Source organism: Oncorhynchus tshawytscha, linkage group LG22 (assembly GCF_018296145.1).
Source record: "Oncorhynchus tshawytscha isolate Ot180627B linkage group LG22, Otsh_v2.0, whole genome shotgun sequence".
Classification (NCBI taxonomy): Eukaryota; Metazoa; Chordata; class Actinopteri; order Salmoniformes; family Salmonidae; genus Oncorhynchus; species Oncorhynchus tshawytscha.
In genome coordinates this window covers 24,077,810-24,096,225 of record NC_056450.1, presented here as the reverse complement: position 1 = coordinate 24,096,225, position 18,416 = coordinate 24,077,810, and the positions used below count along the sequence as shown (strand labels likewise).

General features: G+C 42.6%; 1 protein-coding gene across 1 annotated transcript; it reads left to right on the top strand.

The window, feature by feature from the left end:
• Window positions 1-548: 548 nt before the first annotated feature.
• Window positions 549-10,286, top strand: LOC112222137 (lipopolysaccharide-binding protein). The gene is made up of 16 exons (XM_024384772.2): window positions 549-643; window positions 838-947; window positions 1,041-1,152; window positions 1,405-1,533; window positions 1,971-2,126; window positions 2,218-2,281; window positions 2,400-2,460; window positions 2,556-2,647; window positions 2,812-2,988; window positions 3,382-3,441; window positions 4,588-4,755; window positions 4,864-4,931; window positions 5,017-5,059; window positions 5,251-5,314; window positions 5,525-5,601; window positions 9,380-10,286. The coding sequence occupies exons 2-16, from the start codon at window positions 848-850 to the stop codon at window positions 9,464-9,466; spliced, it is 1,458 nt and encodes a 485-aa protein (XP_024240540.1). The 5' UTR covers window positions 549-643; window positions 838-847; the 3' UTR covers window positions 9,467-10,286.
• The last annotated feature ends 8,130 nt before the right edge of the window (window positions 10,287-18,416 follow it).

The following is an 18,416-nucleotide window of genomic DNA, read 5'->3' as shown; positions in this document are numbered from 1 at the left end:
ATAAAACAACATTTAGTTAATTAGTAAAGACATCACTCATATTTCATGTCTTGTTGGTTGGGAGCCGGTCCATGGGCCTCTTGACCAAATGTTGGTTAAAGCCAACTGGACACTTCGGGGACTGTTGAGAAAAAAATAGTTAAAAAATAATATTCTTTGTAAGCCTAATAAATAAGTCTAATAAATGTCACAATTTAGACGCTGGGTTGACGCACTATTATTTTGTTCAGTTGTTATTTGGATAAATATCTGCTACTGTATCTCGACTGGAGTGTGCTAGCTTACTCCAAGCTGGAGGAAGACAACGAGTAAAGAGGGAGTCCTTATTTCATGGAACATTTATTTGCTATGAGCCTTCTCCTGATTCTACTAAGCACTGCTATTAAAACATGGAGATTATAAAGCAGACCAAAAGAAAAGTTTAACAGTCATCAGACATAGAGAGTATGTTTCCTGTTTTTCACACTCTACTTAGCAACAGTATATCTCAGCACCACTCACCAAAGGGGATAGGTGTTCGGCAGTTTCACTTTACAATGAAACAGGAAGCTAATAGACTATATATAAATATCACATGATTTGAGCACAGTCCCAAATCAGACCTACAGCCATCTATCTACACTAGAGCTAATAATCAACCTAGGTAAAATTCTTCCTTTTGTTGTACATGCATAAATCTATAGTCTCTGTATGTATGTATCTCTTATGCAAATCATGTTAACAAAATTATCTTTATTTGCTGATTTGCTGGATATAGTTGAAAAAAAAAGTTGTTTGTGGTATTTTATAAAAGCAGTACTATTTCAGAGGAACAACACTGTATATCTCTCCATATAGGGTGTTAAGCATGTTATCCCTCCTAATACTGCTCCTGAATCTTACCAATCATGCTTTTGGACAAAATCCTGCAATAAAGGCCATATTGACAAATAAAGGACTTCAATATGGTAAGAAAATGCTATTTCCTCAATTGTCTTGAGTTAAAATACCAAACCAGAGAAATTGCATTTCAACAGCTACTTTATTCTTGTATCCTCCAGGGTCACACATTGGGGCTGATTGGATGCAGGAGAAGATAGGCAGTGTGATCATACCAGATGTCAGTGGTGGTGTTGACATTGGTATAGGAACGGTGCACTACGTCCTTGACGGGTACATGTTGTGGCTTTTATTTATGAAATTAAAGTAAACCATTACTGTTCAGAATAACGTTTAACTTAATCATCATTAGTCAAAGAACCTGCTACAGACATTTTGTGCTTTGTCCTTTGGTGGCAAAGTACCAAGAATGAGTTTGGGTCTAATATTATAACATAGTCTCCGAAGATCTAGTTCTATGATTTAAAACAGTGCTATTGACACAATGTGCAAAACATTGACTGTCTCCACCATCATTCTCTCTAGAATCTCAGTGTCTGGGTGTGATGTTCCAGAGCCTTCAGTGGAGTTCTATGAGGGCGTGGGACTCAAGGCTGTGATCAGTGGCCTCAGCATTTCAATGAGTGGAAATTGGCACACACGTTTTGGCATCATGTGAGTGACAGCGATCAGTTTCTGTTGTCTGATTGGTGCCTGTTTTTCTATTTTTCCATCGTTGAATCTTTCCATGCCATTGGATTATGAGGGTCAGGTACATTATTGATGTCTGTCTCCTGAAAAGGGAGAATCTTTGTTAAATGTACTGGTAACACAACTACTGGTGACACAAGGTAACACAACTACTGGTAACACAACTGCTGATGACAGTATAACAGGAACTGATACACTGATACACTAAATCTGTACAGAGAACAAACATATTATATCTGGGACCAGTCAGATAAGAATGAGTACAGTAGTTCTCTCAACGGCTCATCCTGTTTTCACATCAGAAGATTTGAGCTTTGAAGCCTGTTCCTTTTGTAATGACTTCAAAACAAATCAAATTTCTAATAACATTATGTCTTGTTCCACTCTCTGTGTGTTTGCAGAACCGATGGTGGCTCATTTGACCTGGCAGTGTTCAATGTGGATGTGACCTCTGTGGTGCAGATAGGAAGTGATCAGAGTGGACACATTTCTATCTCCAGCAAAAACTGTGATGCCAAGGTCGGCGAGGCATCAATCAATTTCCATGGAGGCGCCAGGTATGTTTCAAAATGTATTTAGAGAGAGAGAGAGAGAGAAAGAAAGAGATTTATAATCATAATTATAATTTGGTAACCATTTTGTTAACAGTTTGATCTTCCAGCCATTTGTGAGCCTTTTCCACCATCGCATTAAAGCTATAATTGAGGAAAGAGTGAGTAAATTGATTCACTCATGATTTGTATTCCTTATACCAGTAAATGTTCAAATGATGTGTGGTGTTTTTCAACTGACTGCATGACCATATAATGTATATATATCACTGCACCCAGATCTGCCCATTGGTTGAAGAGCATGTTACCGATTTGGAGCGACATCTAGCAGAAATGCAAGGTATTGCAGTAGGGAGGACAAAGGAAGAAAATAGGCTTCACAAATATTCTTTCTACCAGTATTGTGGTGCTCATGGTGTTGTTTTTTCACTACAGTGTCCTTCAAGGTCAATTCTGCTCTAGTTCTGGACGTCCCCCTCACTAACTCACCCCTCGTCGATTCTATTAGCCTTGGTCTGGATTTGAAGGTAGCTTTACCTGATGTGAATGGATACAACATAACCCAATATGATTGTGTTACATGAAGAAAATAGGGTGGGGACTGGGGGTATCATACTTTGCATCAGTAACAAATGGTGTCTTTTTTAAAACTCAGGATCCTTGCTCAGATTGACTGATTTCTGTGTTCCAGGGTGAGTTCTACAGTGTTCAGAGTCACACAGATCCTCCTTTTAAGGCCGAGCCTTTTCATCTGGCAGAGGACAAAGGCCACATGCTCTCCCTGGGCCTGTCTGAATTCACTGTCAACTCTGCCTCCTATGCTTACTTCTCCGCTGGACTCCTGCAGGCCCAAATAAACGACAGCATGGTGTGTGTGCGTGTGTGTGTGGGGAACAGAAGTCCTTACAAGGATAGTAAAACAAGGAAAATTGCTATTTTAGGTTTAGAAGTTAGGTTTAGGGTTACAATTAGGGTTAGGTTTAGAATTATGGTAAAGGTGTGTGTGTGTGTGTGTGTGTGTGTGTGTGTGTGTGTGTGTGTGTGTGTGTGTGTGTGTGTGTGTGTGTGTGTGTGTGTGTGTGTGTGTGTGTGTGTGTGTGTGTGTGTGCGTGCAAATGTTCATGTCTGTCTGTCTGTCTGTCTGTCTGTCCGTCTGTTTTTCTGTCAACTACAGTCATTTCGCTCCTTTTAATCTAAGTATGCAAACTGTTGAGAAACCTTCGCATTTAACCCTTCCCCTTACTTCCTCTATTTATCTCAGATCCCCAAAGCCTCTCCTTTCCGTCTCAACACAACCTCCTTCGGGCCTCTCATCCCTCAGGTAACACCCAGAAAATCCTTGGCCATTGCCAAAGGTAAATGCATTCAGTGGCCAGTTTATTAGCTTCACCAATTTAGTACCGGGTCAGACCCACCTTTGCCTCCAGAACAGCCTGAATTCTTGTCGGAAACATTCCACAGGGATGTTGGTCCATGCTGACGTGATGGCATCACGCAGTTGCTGCAGATTGGACAGCGGTACATTCATACTGCAAACGGCCCATTCCATCTCATCCCAAAGATGCTCTATTGGGTTTGGCCAGCAACAATGTTCAGATACACAGTGGCATTCAATCGTTGCTCAGTTGGTATGAAGGGACCTAACATGTGCCAGGAAAACATTCCCCACACCAGTAACGACCGTCACCAGCCTGTACCGTTGACACCAGGCAAAATGGATCAATGGACTCATGCTACTTATGCCAAATCTTGACTGCTATCAGCATGATGCAAAAGGAACCGGGATTTGTCAGATCAGGCAATGTTTTTCCACTTCTTAACTGTCCAGTGTTGGTGATCGCGTGCCCACTGGAGCTGCTTCTTGTTTTTAGCTGATAGGAGTGGAACCCTGTGTGGTCATCTGATTCAATAGCCCATCCGTGACAAAGATCGACGGATTGTGCGTTCCGAGATGCCGTTCTGCACACCACTGTTGTACTGCGCCGTTATATGTCTGCTTGTGTACCGCCTGTTAGCTTGCACACATTCTTGCCATTTTCCTTCGACCTCTCTTATCAATGAGCTGTTTTCACCCACAGGACTGCTGCTGACTGGATGTTTTTTGTTTGTCGCATCATTCTCTGTGAACCCTAGACACTGTCGTGCATGAAAAAAGCACAGGAGAGCAGCCGTTTCTGAAATACTGGATCCGACGTGCCTGGAACCCACGATCATACCTCGCTCAAAGTCGCTTAGGTCACTAGTTTTGCCCATTCTAACATTCAATCGAACAGTAACTGAATGCCTCAATGCCTGTCTGCCTGCTTTATATAGCAAGCCAAGGCCACGTGAATCACTATCTGTAGGAGCGATCCATTTTCGTGAACGGGGTGGTGTACTTAATAAACTGTCAATGAGTGTGTTAATGGACAGTGTAGTTTTGACCTTGAACAAAATCTTTCTAAATGCACTATTACATCCCCCCCAGCTTCCCAAGCTCTTCCCCAACATGCTGATGGAACTGCAGGTGTATGCCAGGGACGTTCCAATGTTTTCCTTCCAGGCTGATAAGGTGACAATGGAATTTCCAGGTGCTGTTAAGGCCTTTGCCATCCAGCCAAATGCTTCACGGACTCCACTGTTCAAGCTCAATGTTGTGAGTTAGCTTTTTTGGTTCAGGGTTCATGTAAATCCTTTTCAGTTAATATGTACTTTCAGAATGCATTCTGTGCAGGGTTAATTCCAATCAATTCTTCTCTTCCAGGACTCCATTTTTAGTGGGATGATACGCATTTCAGAAGAGAAACTCAACGGCTTGGTGGAACTAAGCAAGTAAGATGAGTTTCACTTCCACTTTAATTAAATAAATACATTTGATTTGTAAATTAATTGAGTAATACAACTCTCCATTTGCTAGTTTTACCCTGACACTTGCATCAAGTGAAGTGGGAACATTCCAGGTAGGATGCAAAGACACTGCATTACCTTTACAATGATATGGTGCACTGCTTTACCTCAGTACTCTGTGGGACGGTTTCTCCATTAGGCATGCTTGTTAGTCCAGGACTAAGCTTAATCTGTATCTGGGAAACTGGCCCTGTATGGATAAATAAAGAGCTACCAAATGTTGACAACGATCACTATTTTCCAGACTGCAGCCCTGGAAAAGTTTATGAAGCTGGGGATGAAGATTTCAGTGTTAGCTAAACTGAACGGTAAGTTCTGAAATGTATGTGGGAGAAAGAGCATACAATCCTAGAGTAGTACTACAGTAGGCCTATTCATGTTCATATTGACCATATACACATTGTCAAACCACACTTCATCATGGTATTACCTTTTAACATACAAAACCATTGTGTGTAAACCTAATGACTGGACTGCTGAAATAGTTACCCTAAACTACTGGTTTTTGTTTGTTGCAGCCAAACTGGAGGAGGGCATTGTTTTACCCACCATGCACCACATCCATCTGGTTAACCCTGCGCTGAAGATCCAGCAGGTCTGATACCATGTATTATTTTATTGTGTTACTTTTAATCATTTTTTAGAAACTTTAAAACTAATTTTTAACTCTTATTTTTCTTAAGACCGCATTGTTGGCTTGTAAATAAGCATTTTACGGTAAGGTCTACTACACCTGTTGTATTCGGCACATGTAACAAATCAAATTTGATTGGATTTGATCTATTAGTGTATCTTTTAAACCAGCCTCAATTAGTATAGGTTGGAAATCTGTAAATGTGTTTAATTTGCCAGTTTTGAGTATGTTTTGAGTATGTTTTGCCAGTTTTGAGTATTTTGAGTATGTAAGTGTGTGTCAAATCAAATGTTATATTACATGCGCCGAATACAAATGGTGTAGACTTTACTGTGAAATACTTGCTTACGAGCCCTTCCCAACAATGCAGAGTTTAAAAATAAAATAGTAACACAAGAGGAATACATTTTTTTTTAAAGAGAGTACCAGTACCAGATCAATGTGTAGAGGTGCGAGGTATTTGAGGTAGATATGTACCTGAAAGCAGGGTAAAGTGACTAGTTATCAGGGTAGATAATAATAAAAGTAAAATAAAGAACAGAGTAGCAGCAGCAAATGATGAGTGTAAAAGTGTGTGTTTATGTCTGTGCGTGTGTGTGTAATATGTATGTGTGTTATGTGTGTGTGTATGTGAATGTGTGTGGGTTTTGTGTAGGAGTGTCAATGTAGTGTGTGTGTGTGTGTGTGTGTGTGTGTGTGTGTGTGTGTGTGTGTGTGTGTGTGTGTGTGTGTGTGTGTGTGTGTGTGTGTGTGTGTGTGTATAGTCTAGTGAGTGTGCATAGGGTCAGTGCAGATAGGGTCAGTGTAGATAGTTTGGGTACCATTAATTAACTATTTAACAGTGTGTATGTGTGTGTGTGTGTGTGTGTGTGTGTGTGTGTGTGTGTGTGTGTGTGTGTGTGTGTGTGTGTGTGTGTGTGTGTATAGTCTAGTGAGTGTGCATAGGGTCAGTGCAGATAGGGTCAGTGTAGATAGTTTGGGTACCATTAATTAACTATTTAACAGTGTGTATGTGTGTGTGTGTGTGTGTGTGTGTGTGTGTGTGTGTGTGTGTGTGTGTGTGTGTGTGTGTGTGTGTGTGTGTGTGTGTGTGTGTGTGTGTGTGTGTGTGTGTGTGTATAGTCTAGTGAGTGTGCATAGGGTCAGTGCAGATAGGGTCAGTGTAGATAGTTTGGGTACCATTAATTAACTATTTAACAGTGTGTATGTGTGTGTGTGTGTGTGTGTGTGTGTGTGTGTGTGTGTGTGTGTGTGTGTGTGTGTGTGTGTGTGTGTATAGTCTAGTGAGTGTGCATAGGGTCAGTGCAGATAGGGTCAGTGTAGATAGTTTGGGTACCATTAATTAACTATTTAACAGTGTGTATGTGTGTGTGTGTGTGTGTATGTGTGTGTGTGTGTGTGTGTGTGTGTGTGTGTGTGTGTGTGTGTGTGTGTGTGTGTGTGTGTATAGTCTAGTGAGTGTGCATAGGGTCAGTGCAGATAGGGTCAGTGTAGATAGTTTGGGTACCATTAATTAACTATTTAACAGTGTGTATGTGTGTGTGTGTGTGTGTGTGTGTGTGTGTGTGTGTGTGTGTGTGTGTGTGTGTGTGTGTGTGTGTGTGTGTGTGTGTGTGTGTATAGTCTAGTGAGTGTGCATAGGGTCAGTGCAGATAGGGTCAGTGTAGATAGTTTGGGTACCATTAATTAACTATTTAACAGTGTGTATGTGTGTGTGTGTGTGTGTGTGTGTGTGTGTGTGTGTGTGTGTGTGTGTGTGTGTGTGTGTGTGTGTGTATAGTCTAGTGAGTGTGCATAGGGTCAGTGTAGATAGTTTGGGTACCATTAATTAACTATTTAACAGTGTGTGTGTGTGTGTGTGTGTGTGTGTGTGTGTGTGTGTGTGTGTGTGTGTGTGTGTGTGTGTGTGTGTATAGTCTAGTGAGTGTGCATAGGGTCAGTGCAGATAGGGTCAGTGTAGATAGTTTGGGTACCATTAATTAACTATTTAACAGTGTGTATGTGTGTGTGTGTGTGTGTGTGTGTGTGTGTGTGTGTGTGTGTGTGTGTGTGTGTGTGTGTGTGTGTGTGTGTGTGTGTGTGTGTGTGTGTGTGTGTGTGTGTGTGTGTGTGTGTGTATAGTCTAGTGAGTGTGCATAGGGTCAGTGCAGATAGGGTCAGTGCAGATAGGGTCAGTGCAGATAGGGTCAGTGTAGATAGTTTGGGTACCATTAATTAACTATTTAACAGTGTGTATGTGTGTGTGTGTGTGTGTGTGTGTGTGTGTGTGTGTGTGTGTGTGTGTGTGTATAGTCTAGTGAGTGTGCATAGGGTCAGTGCAGATAGGGTCAGTGCAGATAGGGTCAGTGCAGATAGGGTCAGTGCAGATAGTTTGGGTACCATTAATTAACTATTTAACAGTGTGTATGTGTGTGTGTGTGTGTGTGTGTGTGTGTGTGTGTGTGTGTGTGTGTGTGTGTGTGTGTGTGTGTGTGTGTATAGTCTAGTGAGTGTGCATAGGGTCAGTGCAGATTGGGTCAGTGTAGATAGTTTGGGTACCATTAATTAACTATTTAACAGTGTGTATGTGTGTGTGTGTGTGTGTGTGTGTGTGTGTGTGTGTGTGTATAGTCTAGTGAGTGTGCATAGGGTCAGTGCAGATAGGGTCAGTGTAGATAGTTTGGGTACCATTAATTAACTATTTAACAGTGTGTATGTGTGTGTGTGTGTGTGTGTGTGTATAGTCTAGTGAGTGTGCATAGGGTCAGTGTAGATAGTTTGGGTACCATTAATTAACTATTTAACAGTGTGTATGTGTGTGTGTGTGTGTGTGTGTGTATAGTCTAGTGAGTGTGCATAGGGTCAGTGCAGATAGGGTCAGTGTAGATAGTTTGGGTACCATTAATTAACTATTTAACAGTGTGTATGTGTGTGTGTGTGTGTGTGTGTGTATAGTCTAGTGTGTGTGCATAGGGTCAGTGCAGATAGGGTCAGTGCAGATAGGGTCAGTGCAGATAGGGTCAGTGTAGATAGTTTGGGTACCATTAATTAACTATTTAACAGTGTGTATGTGTGTGTGTGTGTGTGTGTGTGTATAGTCTAGTGTGTGTGCATAGCTCAGTGCAGATAGGGTCAGTGCAGATAGGGTCAGTGCAGATAGGGTCAGTGTAGATAGTTTGGGTACCATTAATTAACTATTTAACAGTGTGTGTGTGTGTGTGTGTGTGTGTATAGTCTAGTGAGTGTGCATAGGGTCAGTGTAGATAGGGTCAGTGTAGATAGTTTGGGTACCATTAATTAACTATTTAACAGTGTGTATGTGTGTGTGTGTGTGTGTGTGTGTGTGTGTGTGTGTGTGTGTGTGTGTGTGTGTGTGTGTGTGTGTATAGTCTAGTGAGTGTGCATAGGGTCAGTGTAGATAGGGTCAGTGTAGATAGTTTGGGTACCATTAATTAACTATTTAACAGTGTGTATGTGTATCTTTACTTTCACCAAAGTAGTTCTGGGAGATACACCAGAACTAGGGGTGGCAGGTAGCCTAGTGGTTAGAACATTGGACTAGTAACTGAAAGGTTGCAAGATTGAATCCCGGAGCTGACAAGGTGAAAATATGTTGTTCTGTCCCTGAACAAGGCAGTTAACCCACTGTTCCTAGGCCATCAATGAAAATAAGAATTTGTTCTTAACTGACTTCCTAGTTAAATAAAGGTATAAAAAAGACAGTATTTTGGGTTCATTCAGATGTTTTTTTCTCCCACAGGGATTTGTGTCCATTGCATCAGACCTTGATGTTAAATCTGGCGAGGGAGAGAACCTTTCTGAAGGGATTTACCATTACCGACTGTAGGTGGTGCCTGCTAATATCATTCATTATTATCCCAGAAAAAAATGATACATTACTAATTTCTTAATGTAGAACTGCAAGTAGCTACACAGTAACTAATTACTAATTAATGGTTACATTTTTGCACCTAAAACACCAGATGATTGTCATAGATTTTAAAACCTATTATTCAAGAGACAATTTTCAGCTTTGGCTAGTTTTCAGTTAATCAATTATCACAAGTATCACATGAAATGTACTGCTTCACCTGAAATTACATTTGAGCATTGCCCCATTTTGGATAACTCACTGATTAAAGAGAGGAACAAGACTACTTGTACTGTAAAGCTGCTAAAAACAACTGATTGCAGCTCACAATAAACCTGATTGCAACTCTGGACAATAAAGCTGTGTGATGCAATACAATGAAGCACCACATTAATACACTGAAAAATTATTGTTTTACTAAAAGTTAATTTCTGTTTTCTTGAAGTGTTCGCTATGGCAAGTTTTACAAGGCTACAGTAAACATGTAGTCCCCCAAGCAGTGCTTAATTTGAGCCAGAACAGGATCCGGCACCTCTCAGATTTGATTTATTTCGTTCAGGTGTGGTGTCGAAAAGATCCCCCCTGCCAGAATCCCCCCTTCACGTGAACGCGCACACACTCAATTCTTCATTGTTGCAACTTGCATGCTAGTTGAGATGTCTGATCACGTTAGGCTCCGTTTCATTTTATTTTTGATGTAATTTTGATCGCGGGCAGGCACAAGTAATGTCTGCAGTTTTCGGTTTGGCTATTTGTTTCAAGTGTATTAGTCTATAAATAAATCTCTTTACCAACATTTGTCACCTCTCCCATCTCTTATTGGACTAGTAGTTGTTCTGAAAGGTTTATTGCTTGCCTATATTATACTCCCTCCTCTATGTTTAATATAACACACATACATTCATTATTCATTTCGGTTGCCTATCCTGACTTGAAGTTTGTTCTATAGAAAGTATTTGACTCTGATGTGTGCCACAGAAAGTACTTGACTCTAGCTACAAAAGTAAGGCTATTTTCTTGCCTGCCAACCCCCCTTCTATCATGGGACTGCAAGGCCTGGCACACTTCAGAATCAATTTTAGTGACTCTAGACACAAAAGGAAGTGGTTATTTCAGCAATAATAGCTTTCAGAGGCCTCTACTGCTCTCTCTACCCATCCCTCAATCCCCCATCCCATCATGCTTTTCCCTCTTATGGCTTTTCCTAAAATGTTTTACAACTTTTCTGTTTTAGTTTTTAAGAATGTAGGTACAGTAGTAATAATAAAATAATAATAACAATAATAAATCAAACGTGTACTCTGGGCAAAAAAAAAAGTTAAAATATATAAGTCAACGTGAGTGCATATCCATAATCACAGTAAACTGTTATAATAATAGAAAAAACTAAGAAAAAAATAAATAAATGTATAATAATATAATAAACAAAACTATGACTGAATGTGCCTCCATAAAGAATCCCTCCCCAATAGGTCCCTTTTGTCAAGACTTCCTCCGAAGTCAGTCCCTCTCCTTGTTCGGGCGACGTTCGGGCGACGCCGGTCTTCTAGCCATCGCCGATCCACCTTTCATTTTCCATTTGTTTTGTCTTGTCTTTCCACACACCTGGTTTCAACTCCATCAATTACATGTTGTGTAGTTAACCCTCTGTCCCCCCCATGTCCTTGTCCGGTATTGTTTATTGTAAGTGCTTGTGCACATTATGTCTGGTGTGCGTCGGGTTTTGTACCCATTTAATGATTGTTCTGGTTTCCGGTGAGTTTTTATTATTAAACTGTGCCGTTGGAAACACAGTTTTTGCTCTCCTGCGTCTGACTTCTCTGCCACCAGCACGTACCCCTTATACCTTTGCCCTCAATAGGACACCCCCAGCACCTCCACCATCCCCATCAACCTCCACCCAACCCCTCAACCACAAATCACAATAATGACAATAATAATATAAATTAAAATACAAAATATATATACCAAGATATATATACACATACACACACATGTACAGTACATATACATAAACATATTCATAAGACACTCAACTTATCCCTTATCTCTTTTCCTACATCAGATATGCAGGTGACATTTCCACCTGGATGACAGCACATAATTAGCAAGACGGAGATGCTCTTCATCCGAGGGAATGCCTGCCCATTCTCAGAAATTAGATAATCTGTGATGATCACGTCATTTACATTCCAGTCCTTGTCAGCTCCATATTTGACGACTTCAACTCACACCCTGCTGGAATCTCTGCATTATCAGATTCCCCTCTGTTATTAATCTCTATATTGTAATCAAAAAAAGTGTTTCAAAATGCACAAAATTGCAGCTTTCCAATATTTGTTTTGTTATTTATTGTCATTTTATTTCTTACTATGCAAAGATCGAAATTTGTATTTAATGTTTACAAACTTAACTTTCTGTAATGTGTTTATTGTGTGATATTTGTACATTTTCTTACATGACAATGTTTCTTAAAAAAGAAAAGTTTCTTAATACTCTAATTTTTTCTTTCTGTAGCACAATACTGGTCAACATGAGCTACCACAATGATTATGAAGTGTGCCAGGCCTTGCAGTCCCAAAATAGAAGGGGGGGAGGAGTCCCCCCCCCTCTAATTTCCTTAATTGTGTGGCTTTTATTTTATTTAACCAGGTAGGCCAGTTGAGAACAAGTTCTCATTTGCAACTGCGACCTGGCCAAGATTAAGCAAAGCAGTTCGACACAACAGAGTTACACATGGAGTAAAACAAACAGTCAATAATACAGTAGCATCTATATACAGCATGTGGTAGGATAAGAGAGAAGGCAATAAATAGGCCATGGTGGTGAAGTAATTACAATATAGCAATTAAACACTGGAGTGGTAGAGATACTACGGTGCAACGGAGCAAGATAAAAAATATATAGTATGGTGATGAGGTAGATTGGATAGGCTATTTAAATCAAATCAAATCAAATAAAATTTTATTTGTCACATACACATGGTTAGCAGATGTTAATGCGAGTGTAGCGAAATGCTTGTGCTTCTAGTTCCGACAATGCAGTAATAACGAACAAGTAATCTAACTAACAATTCCAAAAAAAAAAAAAAACTACTGTCTTATACACAGTGTAAGGGGATAAAGAATATGTACATAAGGATATATGAATGAGTGATGGTACAGAGCAGCATAGGCAAGATACAGTAGATGATATCGAGTACAGTATATACATATGAGATGAGTATGTAAACCAAGTGGCATAGTTAAAGTGGCTAGTGATACATGTATTACATAAGGATGCAGTCGATGATATAGAGTACAGTATCTACGTATGCATGTGAGATGAATAATGTAGGGTAAGTAACATTATATAAGGTAGCATTGTTTAAAGTGGCTAGTGATATATTTACATCATTTCCCATCAATTCCCATGATTAAAGTGGCTGGAGTAGAGTCAGTGTCATTGACAGTGTGTTGGCAGTAGCCACTCAATGTTAGTGGTGGCTGTTTAACAGTCTGATGGCCTTGAGATAGAAGCTGTTTTTCAGTCTCTCGGTCCCAGCTTTGATGCACCTGTACTGACCTCGCCTTCTGGATGACAGCGGGGTGAACAGGCAGTGGCTCGGGTGGTTGATGTCCTTGATGATCTTTATTGCCTTCCTGTAGCATCGGGTGGTGTAGGTGTCCTGGAGGGCAGGTAGTTTGCCCCCGGTGATGCGTTGTGCAGACCTCACTACCCTCTGGAGAGCCTTACGGTTGAGGGCGGTGCAGTTGCCATACCAGGCGGTGATACAGCCCGCCAGGATGCTCTCGATTGTGCATCTGTAGAAGTTTGTGAGTGCTTTTGGTGACAAGCCGAATTTCTTCAGCCTCCTGAGGTTGAAGAGGCGCTGCTGCGCCTTCCTCACGATGCTGTCTGTGTGAGTGGACCAATTCAGTTTGTCTGTGATGTGTATGCCGAGGAACTTAAAACTTGCTACCCTCTCCACTACTGTTCCATCGATGTGGATGGGGGTGTTCCCTCTGCTGTTTCCTGAAGTCCACAATCATCTCCTTAGTTTTGTTGACGTTGAGTGTGAGGTTATTTTCCTGACACCACACTCCGAGGGCCCTCACCTCCTCCCTGTAGGCCGTCTCGTCGTTGTTGGTAATCAAGCCTACCACTGTTGTGTCGTCCGCAAACTTGATGATTGAGTTGGAGGCGTGCGTGGCCACGCAGTCGTGGGTGAACAGGGAGTACAGGAGAGGGCTCAGAACGCACCCTTGTGGGGCCCCAGTGTTGAGGATCAGCGGGGAGGAGATGTTGTTGCCTACCCTCACCACCTGGGGGCGGCCCGTCAGGAAGTCCAGAACCCAGTTGCACAGGGCGGGGTCGAGACCCAGGGTCTCGAGCTTGATGACGAGCTTGGAGGGTACTATGGTGTTGAATGCCGAGCTGTAGTCGATGAACAGCATTCTCACATAGGTATTCCTCTTGTCCAGATGGGTTAGGGCAGTGTGCAGTGTGGTTGAGATTGCATCGTCTGTGGACCTATTTGGGCGGTAAGCAAATTGAAGTGGGTCAAGGGTGTCAGGTAGGGTGGAGGTGATATGGTCCTTGACTAGTCTCTCAAAGCACTTCATGATGACGGATGTGAGTGCTACGGGGCGGTAGTCGTTTAGCTCAGTTACCTTAGCTTTCTTGGGAACAGGAACAATGGTGGCCCTCTTGAAGCATGTGGGAACAGCAGACTGGTATAGGGATTGGTTGAATATGTCCGTAAACACACCGGCCAGCTGGTCTGCGCATGCTCTGAGGGCGCGGCTGGGGATGCCGTCTGGGCCTGCAGCCTTGCGAGGGTTAACACGTTTAAATGTCTTACTCACTTCGGCTGCAGTGAAGGAGAGACCGCATGTTTTCGTTGCAGGCCGTGTCAGTGGCACTGTATTGTCCTCAAAGCGGGCAAAAAGTTATTTAGTCTGCCTGGGAGCAAGACATCCTGGTCCGTGACTGGGCTGGGTTTCTTCCTGTAGTCCGTGATTGACTGTAGACCCTGCCACATGCCTCTTGTGTCTGAGCCGTTGAATTGAGATTCTACTTTGTCTCTGTACTGGCGCTTAGCTTGTTTGATAGCCTTGCGGAGGGAATAGCTGCACTGTTTGTATTCAGTCATGTTACCAGACACCTTGCCCTGATTAAAAGCAGTGGTTCGCGCCTTCAGTTCCACACGAATGCTGCCATCAATCCACGGTTTCTGGTTAGGGAATGTTTTAATCGTTGCTATGGGAACGACATCTTCAACGCACGTTCTAATGAACTCGCACACCGAATCAGCGTATTCGTCAATGTTGTTGTCTGACGCAATACGAAACATCTCCCAGTCCACGTGATGGAAGCAGTCTTGGAGTGTGGAGTCAGCTTGGTCGGACCAGCGTTGGACAGACCTCAGCGTGGGAGCTTCTTGTTTTAGTTTCTGTCTGTAGGCAGGGATCAACAAAATGGAGTCGTGGTCAGCTTTTCCGAAAGGGGGGCGGGGCAGGGCCTTATATGCGTCGCGGAAGTTAGAGTAACAATGATCCAGGGTCTTTCCACCCCTGGTTGCGCAATCGATATGCTGATAAAATTAGGGAGTCTTGTTTTCAGATTAGCCTTGTTAAAATCCCCAGCTACAATGAATGCAGCCTCCGGATAAATCGTTTCCAGTTTGCAGAGAGTTAAATAAAGTTCGTTCAGAGCCATCGATGTGTCTGCTTGGGGGGGGATATATATACGGCTGTGATATATACGGCTAGCAGAGACTTGTAGATGACCTGGAGCCAGTGGGTTTCGTGACGAGTATGAAGCGAGGGCCAGCCAACGAGAGTGTACAGGTCGCAGGGTGTGGGTAGTATATGGGGCTTTGGTGACAAAACGGATGGCACTGTGATAGACCATCCAATTTGTTGAGAAGCGTGTTGGAGGCTAATTTGTAAATGACATCGCCGAAGTCTGAGGATTAACATTTTTTTATTTCACCTTTATTTAACCAGGTAGGCTAGTTGAGAACAAGTTCTCATTTGCAACTGCGACCTGGCCAAGATAAAGCATAGCAGTGTGAACAGACAACACAGAGTTACACATGGAGTAAACAATTAACAAGTCAATAACACAGTAGAAAAAAAGAGTCTATATACATTGTGTGCAAAAGGCATGAGGAGGTAGGCGAATAATTACAATTTTGCAGATTAACACTGGAGTGATAAATGATCAGATGGTCATGTACAGGTAGAGATATTGGTGTGCAAAAGAGCAGAAAAGTAAATAACTAAAAACAGTATGGGGATGAGGTAGGTAAAAATGGGTGGGCTATTTACCGATAGACTATGTACAGCTGCAGCGATCGGTTAGCTGCTCAGATAGCAGATGTTTGAAGTTGGTGAGGGAGATAAAAGTCTCCAACTTCAGCAATTTTTGCAATTCGTTCCAGTCACAGGCTGCAGAGAACTGGAACGAAAGGCGGCCAAATGAGGTGTTGGCTTTAGGGATGTGAGATAGTGAGATACACCTGCTGGAGCACGTGCTACGGGTGGGTGTTGCCATCGTGACCAGTGAACTGGGATAAGGCGTAGCTTTACCTAGCATGGACTTGTAGATGACCTGGAGCCAGTGGGTCTGGCGACGAATATGTAGCGAGGGCCAGCCGACTAGAGCATACAGGTCGCAGTGGTGGGTGGTATAAGGTGCTTTCGTGACAAAACGGATGGCACTGTGATAAACTGCATCCAGTTTGCTGAGTAGAGTGTTGGAAGCAATTTTGTAGATGACATTGCCGAAGTCGAGGATCGGTAGGATAGTCAGTTTTACTAGGGTAAGTTTGGCGGCTTGAGTGAAGGAGGCTTTGTTGCGGAATAGAAAGCCGACTCTAGATTTGATTTTCGATTGGAGATGTTTGATATGAGTCTGGAAGGAGAGTTTACAGTCTAGCCAGACACCTAGGTACTTATAGATGTCCACATATTCAAGGTCGGAACCTTCCAGGGTGGTGATGCTAGTCAGGCGTGCGGGTGCAGGCAGCGAACGGTTGAAAAGCATGCATTTGGTTTTACTAGCGTTTAAGAGCAGTTGGAGGCCACGGAAGGAGTGTTGTATGGCATTGAAGCTCGTTTGGAGGTTAGATAGCACAGTGTCCAAGGATGGGCCGGAAGTATATAGAATGGTGTCGTCTGCGTAGAGGTGGATCAGGGAATCGCCCGGAGCAAGAGCAACATCATTGATATATACAGAGAAAAGAGTCGGCCCGAGAATTGAACCCTGTGGCACCCCCATAGAGACTGCCAGAGGACCGGACAGCATGCCCTCCGATTTGACACACTGAACTCTGTCTGCAAAGTAGTTGGTGAACCAGGCAAGGCAGTCATCAGAAAAACCGAGGCTACTGAGTCTGCCGATCAGAATATGGTGATTGACAGAGTCGAAAGCCTTGGCAAGGTCGATGAAGACGGCTGCACAGTACTGTCTTTTATCGATGGCGGTTATGATATCGTTTAGTACCTTGAGCGTGGCTGAGGTGCACCCGTGACCGGCTCGGAAACCAGATTGCACAGCGGAGAAGGTACGGTGGGATCGGTAGGACGGTCAGTTTTACAAGGGTATGTTTGGCAGCATGAGTGAAGGATGCTTTGTTGTGAAATAGAAAGCAGATTCTAGATTTAATTTTGGATTGGAGATGTTTAATGTGAGTCTGTAAGGAGACTTTACAGTCTAACCAGACACCTAGGTATTTGTAGTTGTCCACATATTCTAAGTCAGAACCGTCCAGAGTAGTGATGCTGGACGGGCGGGTAGGTGCCGCTTTCCAATATCAATTTTGTGGCTAGAGTCAAATACTTTCTGTAGCACACACTACTGGTCAACATAAGCTACCAAAAATGATTATGAAGTGTGCCAGGCCTTGCAAGAAAATCAGTCAAATACTTTCTATAGAACAAACTTCACGTTAGGCAAGGTTAGGCAACTGAAATTAATAATTAATGTATGTGTGATATATTAAACATAGAGGAGGGAGTAAAATGTAGGCAAGCAATAAACATTTCACAACAACAACTAGTCGAATAAGACATGGAAGAGATGACGAATTTTGGCAAAGAGATGTATTTATAGTCTAATACACTTGAAAAAAATTGCCAAACCGAAAACTGCAGACATTACTTGTGCCTCCCCGCAGCCGAACGTGATCAGAAATGTCAACTAGCAAGCAAGTCGCAGCAATGAAGAATTGAGTGCGTGCGCGTCCACGCTAAGGAGGGGTGGGGGAGAATTCTGGCATGGGGGAGCTTTTCGGCACAACACCTGCACCTATTTACCCGGATACAGTACCTCTTGCGGCACGATTGATTCATTGTGTCAATGTTCGCACTGTAAACATTCTAATAAAAGCGATGAGCGTTAAATCAAGTTGCTTCCTCGTTATTTCTCCCGCCCCTAGAAAGACCATTAAGTCAATGCGCGGTGATCCTTCTGTGTAGTCATCGAGTTTGATTAAATGTTGATGACAAAAATCCAGAGAAAACTGGTGAATCGAACCCAGAATGAGACGGAACTGTCAGTGCCGGCCGGAGGAAAGGAGTGAGGGGCAAACTGTTCCTGATGGCGATGCCTTAGCTAGAAGCTGTTCATCCCGCCAGTTCAGCATCACCACCCACACCTCCACTAGCGAGTCAGACTGAGCAGGAGAGGGAAACGGGGAGCAGATGCAATTTGCAGTTCAAGAACAAGAAAACGTATTACCCCTGGCTTGTCATGCAGAATTAAAAACTGGGCTGTACAACATGCAAAAAGATGGGGAGCTTGGATCTAGAAACGACTGGAGGGATTAAACTATCTAGCAAAAGTGTGACTGGAATGTACAGTATCATCCTCTGCCTTTGACATTTAAAAAAAAGAGTCCTCAGAAAAAAGGTTTTTGAACATGCCCGAACCAAGGCGC

Coding starts and splice junctions, on each gene's coding strand:
- LOC112222137 (XM_024384772.2), top strand. CDS start 848: ATGTTATCCCTCCTAATACTGCTCCTGAATCTTACCAATCATGCTTTT. Junction 2,282..2,399: donor AAGCTATAATTGAGGAAAGA/GTGAGTAAATTG, acceptor CACTGCACCCAG/ATCTGCCCATTGGTTGAAGA. Junction 3,442..4,587: donor TCGGGCCTCTCATCCCTCAG/GTAACACCCAGA, acceptor CATCCCCCCCAG/CTTCCCAAGCTCTTCCCCAA.